Genomic DNA, 7,480 nt, shown 5'->3' with positions numbered 1-7,480 from the left:
GACTACAAGTGCCTGCCACCACGCCCAGCTAATTTTTTGTATTTTTAGTAGAGATAGGGGTTCACTGTGTTAGCTAGGATGGTCTCGATCTCCTGACCTTGTGATCCGCCCACTTCGGCCTCCCAAAGTGCTGGGATTACAGGCCTGAGCCACCGCACCCAGCCTGTAATTTAATTTAAAAGCTCTGAGCAGGCTGGGTGCGGTGCCTCATGCCTATAATCCCAGCATTTTGGGAGACTGAGGTGGGAGGATTGTTTGAGGCCAGGAGTTTGAGACCATCCTGGGCAACATAGGGAGACCTCATTTCTACTAAAAAAATTAAAAATTAGGCTGGGCTCAGTGGCTCATGCCTGTAATCCCTGCACTTTGGGAGGCCGGGATGGGTGGATCACCTGAGGTCAGGAGTTTGAGACCAGTCTGGCCAGCATGGTGAAATCCTCTACTAAAAATACAAAAATTAGCCGGGTGTGGTGGCAGGTGCCTGTAACCCAGCTACTTGGGAGGCTAAGGCAGGATAATTGCTTGAACCCGGGAGGTAGAGGTTGCTGTGAGCCGAGATCACACCACTGCACTCCAGCCTGGGCAACAGCGAAACTCTGTCTCAAAAAAAGAAAAAATAAATTAGCTGGGCATAGTGGCACACATCTGAAAAAATAAAGCCCTGAACATTGTTGATTCCACAGACTTAAGGTCTTTCAGCAGGTGAACCCAGCAACATATCAAAAGAGTAATCATACACCTTGATCAAGGTTAGCATTGAGCTCATGAAGATAAGGAAATCTATTAACACAAATTACTATATAAACATGAAAAAAGAGGCTGGCGCGGTGGCTCATGCCTGTAATCGCAGCACTTTGGGAAGCCGAAGTGCTTTGGCAGATCGCTTGAGCTTACGAGTTGGAGACCAGCCTGGGCAACATGGCAAAACCCTGTCTCTACTAAAAATACAAAAGTTAGCCAAGTGTGATGGCACGCACCTGTAATCCCAGCTACTCAGGAGGCTGAGGCATGAGAATCGCGTGAACCTGGGAGGCGGAGGCTGTAGTGAGCCAAGACTGCACCACTGCACTCCAGCCTGGGTGACAAGAGCAAGACTCTGTCTCAAAAAATATATTAAATAAATAAATAAATAAATAAATAAATAAATAAATAAATGTCTCAGTGAGCTAGGAATAAAAGGAAACTTCCTTAATTCATTTTCAAAAGCTGTCTGGAGCACAGCAAAGTTCATTCTTAATGGCAAAGTATTATAAAAGCGTTGCTATTAAAGTCAGGAAATAGGAAAAGATACCTTTAACTGCCACTGTTACCTTAAATTAATGTCCTCTCCAATGCAATGAGAAATGAAAAAAAAAAAAAACTTAGAAGGTATAAGCATTGGAAAACAGAATCTCCATCTTCTACTATTTGTAGCTCAGCTGATCACCTACTTAGAAAATTCAGGCGAATCCGCTGAAAAATTACTCCCCTCCCAAAAGAGGGCTATGGGTGGACCTAGCTTCGGAATCTGCACCCACAAATGCATTTCCTTGCTTGTTTTTCTTTTTCTTTTGTTTTTTGTTGTTGTTGTTGTTATTGTTGCTTGTTTGTTTTTGTTTTGTTTTGTTTTGAGACGGAAGTCTCGCTCTGTTGCCCAGGTTGGAGTGTGGTGGCGCGATCTCAAGCTCCGCCTCCTGGGTTCACGCCATTCTCCTGCCTCAGCCTCCCCAAGTAGCTGGGACTATAGGCGCCTGCCACTATGCCCAGCTAATATGTTGTATTTTTAGTAGAAACGGGTTTCACCGCGTTAGCCACGGTGGTGTCGATATCCTGACCTAGTGATCCACCTGCCTCAGCCTCCCTAAGTGCTGGGATTACAGGCGTGAGCCACTGTGCCCCACCGTTATTTTGTTTTTGAAACAGAGTCTCGCTCTGTCTCCCAGGCTGGAGTGCAGTGGTGCAATCTCGGCTCACTGCAACCTCCGCCTCCCCAGCTCAGGCAATCCTCCCCCTCCAAGCTCCCAAGTAACTGGGACTACAGGCACTTGCCATCATCCCCAGCTAATTTTTGTATTTTCTTTAGTAGAGACGGGGTTTCGCCATATTGCCCAGGCTTGCATGCTTGTTTTTCTGATTCCCTAGAATGCGCCTTCTCAGAACCCCTCAGCGCTCCCTGCTACTGCCACAGGTCCAAATCTAGGCGCCTGTGTTAGGCTTTCAAGGCTTTTCTGGGTCTGTCAGGTCTGATATTGGATGCTGGACCCCTCTGATCTCAGACAGTCAGCTCCCTCACCTCCCAAATATGCCACCCTCAGAGCCTCAGTCCCCTGGAACCTCAGCTCCGAATGCCTGCCATCCTTCCCAGGACCGCTGAACAGGGGAACCAGGGAGGCAGATGGGAGGACTCAGGAGGGGGACCCAGACACCAGAGGCCTGGGCGAGGAGGCAGGGAGGCCCAGTCTGAGCAGAGGAGGGGAGGGACACTCTAGAACAGGATGGGGCAGGGCCATCCCTACCTGATGGTGTCCTCCAGGCGCCCCTCCCCCAGGAACTGCAGGAACATGGCCTGGAGGTCGCTCCAGTACAGTGTGCCCCGGTGGAAATCCAGGTCAGGCTCATAGTTGACGTCCTCACTGACCACCAACACGGAGTCTCCGCATGTCTGGCAGGACCCTCGGAAGGCGACGTAGCCCAGAAGGAAGGCTGGTGGGTGGCAAGATGGGGATTCTCTTTGTGCCCACCTCTGGACCCCCAGCCCAGGCCTTTTACTTCAGGGGAGGGGGACGACTCTCACCCCCAGTGAAGATCAGTAGAGCCGTCAGGACCAGGTAGGGGGCAGCCCTCCGTCCTGCTGCTGCCCAGGGAATGAGGTTTGGCTGCCTGGGTCTAGAGCCCAGGGGCTCAGGGCCCTTCAGCTCCATGGGGCAGAAGTGGGCCAGTGTCTCCTCCCCGTCTTCCTCTTCCTCCTCCAGGTGCCCTTTCTGGGGGCCTTCCACACGCTGGTAGACGGTCTGAGAGGATCTTGGGGACAGTTGTTGCTGTGTAGGCAAGGTGGGCATGAGATTGGGGCAAGAGGCCGGGAGGGGTGGGGAGGCATCTGGCAATAATGAGGTCAGTGACTTAAGGGTGTCAAATAAGCATGGTGGCGGGGGAGTGGGGGAGGGACTGAGGGGAGCGGGCTAGAAAAGAGGGGCAGGGGTGGGAAGAAGCGAGGTCAGGACACAGGCCAGGAGGGGCCAGCGTCAGGGGCTTGGGTGGGGGCTGAGGGATGTAGAGAGAAGGCCTAAGGGGTCTTCCCAATCCCACTGGTCTTACTGCTCTCTGGAGTAGACCCCAAAGCCGCTCCATGCTTGTGCCCCCTCCTGAAGCCTGCAGGCTGTCCCCAGCGATAAACCGATAAACCGTTTGTGGGAGCCCCAGGAGGGCCCCTTATCAGCCCTGGCAGAAAGCCTGAGCCAAGGCTGCTCCTTACCACCCCCAAGGGTGGGGGCACAGTCCTGGCCTCAGTCCAACCTTCTAGACGTGGCCCCTCAGTCCAGGCCAGAGCACAAGCGGCTGTGCTCTCCCCTGCCAGTCTCTCCACAGCCCCACACCTGCCTGCTCCCTGCAAAACAATCAATTTTTTGACCTTGGGGCGGACTTTGGCCTCCTAGTTCCCATCAGGGGTGGGGGAAGGGGGCCGATAGTGGGGGAGGGGAGAGACATGAGTGCCCCTCCCCTCTCCTGCTTTTACCCCTCCCTGGATCCTGGGGACCCCTTCCTCAGCCCCGCCATGCCCAGGTGGAAGATTCACCCCTAAGACATCTGCCCCTTCCTTATCTGGCTTTCAGGGTCCCCCAGTGCCCAGGTTCTATGACATATCAGCTGTCCTCCCTGCCCTGACACTTGCCCCAGTGGCATTCTAAGCTGGAGTCACCACAGTGGTGTGACTTGGGGGTTTGGTCTGGTGGTGTGCATGTGCGTCTCTTTTGAAAGGTGGTTCTCAGACTCCCTCTGGCTGCTGGAGAAGGAGGGGCACAGGTGGGAGCACATGGTCAGATGAGACCAGCGAGAGCTCCCAGATGGGGGTCCTGGGGTCATGGATCTGTGGGTCAGTGGGGAGGAGTGATCAGAGTCTCTGTCAAGGTGTGGGCAGAGCTGAGTGACCCTGGACAAATCATGGCCCTCCCTGGGCACCAGCCCCTGTTTGGTCACCAAAGGACTTGGATCACGTGGGTTTCTACCTCTTTGGGTTCTGAGGCTGATGAAAGGCCAGTTAGCCTCACTCCAGAAACACATCACAGGCAGGCACAAACTGCTAAACAGGCAGGGGGCACAGGTCCCCAAGCCCTTCCGAGGGCCCCAGGACAAGTAGCTCTCAAGAGGAAGGCTCAGGGTCCCACCAAGTTTCCCTTTGGGGTCTCCCCTGGGAAACATCAACTCCTACTCAGGTCCAGAGAAGTTCCGAGCTGCTGGGATGCACCAGCGCCCTAGGCCCCGCCCCATGTCTGTCACCACCAAGAGCCCCAGGAAGGAAGGCATAGCGCAGCTCACCTGAGCGCAGGTCCTGGGGTGCTCAGGCGCGCTGCTCCCCAGCGACCTGAGGCCTACGCTGAGGCCCCGCCCACCAGGCCCCACCTCCTGCTCCGCTCCCCTAGGCTTCACCTCCTGCTCCACCCACCTCCTGCCACACTCACTCCAGGCCCCGCCCCTCCGCTGCAGCCTGCAGCCCCTCCCACCTCCCACCACAACTGTTACCCCCCAGCAACACCCCAGACCCTCAGTCTTCGTCGCGTGGCCTCCCCTGGGTCACAACCCCTCGGAAACCTGAGGAATCCATGGCCCCTGGAGCTGTGTCCCAGCGCCCATTGTGGGATCGGCACGGGTGTAGCAGTGACCCTCCCTCCCCTCACCTCCCTCCAGACCCCTCCGCCTACTCCCCACCCCACGGAGGCCAAACTTTTTTTTTCTTAAAACATTTTTACTTCTTTCAACCCAGAAACATCACCATTTACGAAGACAAGAGGGAAAGAGGAGGGGGCGATGTGGCATGGGGTTAAGGGACTTCCATCTGAGCTTGGGAGCAGGTGCGTGGGGAGGAGCGCCGTCAGGGACACTTTCGCTCCACGCACTGCTTCCCGCCCTCCTCATATTCCTGCTTGGAGATCCACATCTGCTGGAAAGTGCCCTGGGTGGAGGGGGCAATATCAGGGTCAGGGTGGCCTTGGAGGGAGGTGTGGACCGGCAGGTGCAGCCCCTGGGAACCCTCCAACAGGCCCCGACCACCCCTTGGGTTCACATCCCTCTGAAACCTCTCCCCACCTCATCCTCCCCTCCTCTGTCTGTCCCCTTTCATATTCAGAGGGAGAGTATCCTCTTCATATCATTCAATCAATAATTCATTCATTCAGCAAGTATTTATTGAACAGCAGTCTCTGCCCTGAGCTAGGCCCTGCTCCTGAGCTGGGGGGATGGCACGCACAGCCCAGGGCAAGCCAGCCTGCACCCAGCACTCAACACCCCCTACATACACACAGTCCTTCCCCACCAGGTGTCCTCTCCTCACTCCATCAGGGCTTTGGAACACCACTAGTCTCCCTCTTTCCCAAGGAAGATATTCCCTCCACCTCACCATTCCAACACTGTGGCACCCCATCTGAAGCCTTCAGCGTTACAACTTACCCCATGAGGGTTCCTGCAATGAGCATCTCAGAGTGTCCCTTCTCTCTCTATTTTTTAATTTTAATTTTAATTTTTTAATTTTTAATTTTTTTTTTTTGAGATGGAGTCTTGCTCCGTTGCCCAGGCTGGAGTGCAGTGGTGTGATCTCGGCTCACTGCAGCCTCTGCCTCCCAAGTTCCAGCGATTCTCCTGCCTCAGGCTCCTGGGCAGCTGGGATTACAGGCACCTGCCACCACACCCGGCTAATTTTTGTAGTTTTAGTAGAGACAGGGTCTCACCATGTTGGCCAGGCTGGTCTCAAACTCCTGACCTTAGATGATCTGCCCGCCTTGACCTCCTAAAGTGCTGGGATTATAGGCGTAAGCCACCATGCCCAGCCTAATTTTTATTTTTTGTAGAGATGGGGTCTCACCGTGTTGCCCAGGCTGGTCTCAAACTCCTGGGCTCAAGTAATCATTCCACCTCAGCCTCCCATAATGTTGGGATTACAGATGTGAGCTACTATGCCTGGGGTTCTTTGATCTTTCTCACCCTACACACATGTGCTATCCAAGGCAGTGGCCACTAGCCTCCTGTGGCTCACCAGCCCTGGTCCAAATTGAGACATGCTCCAAGTGGAAAATACACACCCAATTTTTTTCTTTTCTTTTTTTTTTTTTTAGACAGGATCTCGCTCTGTTACCCAGGTTGGAGTGTAGTGGCACAGCTCACTGCAGCCTCAACCTTCCAGGTTCAAGTGATCCTCCAACCTTGGCCTCCCAAGTAGGTGGGACTACAGGTATGTGCCACATTGCCAGCTGCTTTTTAAATTTTTTGTAGAGATGAGGTCTCAGTTTATTGACCAGGCTGGTCTAGAAATTTTGGGCTCAAGTGATCCTCCCGCCTTGGCCTCTCAAAGTGCTGGGATTGCAGGCGTGAGCCACTCCACTTGGCCAGGATATATTATTAATACTTAATTTTGGGCCAGGCACGGTGGCTCACACCTGTAATCCCAGCACTTCAGGAGGCCAAGATGGGCAGATCACTTGAGGTCAGGAGTTTGAGACAAGCTTGGCCAACATGGTGAAACCCTGTCTCTACTAATAATCCCAAAATCAGCCAGGCATGGTGGTGCACGCGTGTAATCCCAGCTACTTGGGAGGCTGAGGCAGAAGAATCGCTTGAACCCAGGAGGCAGAAGTTGCAGTGAGCCAAGATTGCTCCACTGCACTCCAGCCTGGGCGACAGAGTGAGACTCTGTCTCAAAAAAAAAAGGAAAAAAACAGAAGAACCGTGTGGCTGACATGCTCCAGCCCTAAGCTAAGTTCAGACTGCCAGCCTCTGTCTTTCTGACCCTAGTTTCTGTCTCCCTAGGGGACTTCCTTTCTCGTGGATGTCCTCCTTGTCTGTCATGGCCTCACTGTCCCCTCTGTGTGACTGATACGCTCCAGATGCGGGTTGCAACTCCAGCTCCCTGCTCAGTACCTTCCTTCCACCCCAGCAGCAGGTCCAGACTGAACTTACCACCTCCTACTCCAGAACCAATCTGCCTGCCTCCTTTGCTAGTTGCCCCTTGCTGTCTACCCCATCCCCACTGCTACCCATGCTATGACTCCAGGACAATTGAAACAGCCTCCTTGCAAGGTCCTGTTGACCCCAGCTCACACCTCAACCCCAAAGACTCATGCCTGGCAGTCTTTCCAATCATGCCTGCATTGCCACATCACTCCCTGCCCCAAACCATCAGGGTCTCCCCTCTGCTGACTGAGCACAGTGGGTGTCTCACCAAAATCTCATCCTGACCAATCTCTCCAACTACCTGTCCCTCTACTCCTTTTTTTTTTTTTTTTTTTTTTTTTTT

At 53.7% G+C, this 7,480-nt stretch overlaps 2 protein-coding genes across 3 annotated transcripts in view; both read right to left on the bottom strand.

Moving 5' to 3' along the window:
- The window catches only part of TFR2 (transferrin receptor 2), a 21,048-nt gene extending 16,507 nt beyond the window's left edge, over positions 1–4,541 (bottom strand). The window contains exons 1-4 of the mRNA XM_011985673.1: positions 4,513–4,541; positions 3,295–3,583; positions 2,774–3,017; positions 2,496–2,682 (exon numbers count right to left, since the gene is read on the bottom strand). Of these exons, the coding sequence (XP_011841063.1) occupies positions 2,496–2,682; positions 2,774–3,017; positions 3,295–3,327 (464 nt within the window). The 5' untranslated portion in view covers positions 3,328–3,583; positions 4,513–4,541. The remainder of the gene's footprint in view (positions 1–2,495; positions 2,683–2,773; positions 3,018–3,294; positions 3,584–4,512) is intronic.
- A 377-nt stretch (positions 4,542–4,918) lies between these two features.
- The window catches only part of ACTL6B (actin-like 6B), a 12,554-nt gene continuing 9,992 nt past the window's right edge, over positions 4,919–7,480 (bottom strand). For both annotated transcript variants that reach the window (XR_001006656.1, XM_011985672.1), the window contains exon 14: positions 4,919–5,146. Coding sequence is in view for 1 of the 2 variants with exons in the window: in XM_011985672.1 (XP_011841062.1) it covers positions 5,066–5,146 (81 nt within the window). In the remaining variant the exon portion in view is untranslated. The remainder of the gene's footprint in view (positions 5,147–7,480) is intronic.

The sequence above is a fragment of the Mandrillus leucophaeus genome, unplaced genomic scaffold, assembly GCF_000951045.1.
Source record: "Mandrillus leucophaeus isolate KB7577 unplaced genomic scaffold, Mleu.le_1.0 Scaffold29, whole genome shotgun sequence".
In the NCBI taxonomy this organism is placed as follows: domain Eukaryota; kingdom Metazoa; phylum Chordata; class Mammalia; order Primates; family Cercopithecidae; genus Mandrillus; species Mandrillus leucophaeus.
This window is presented reverse-complemented; position numbering and strand designations above follow the sequence as displayed.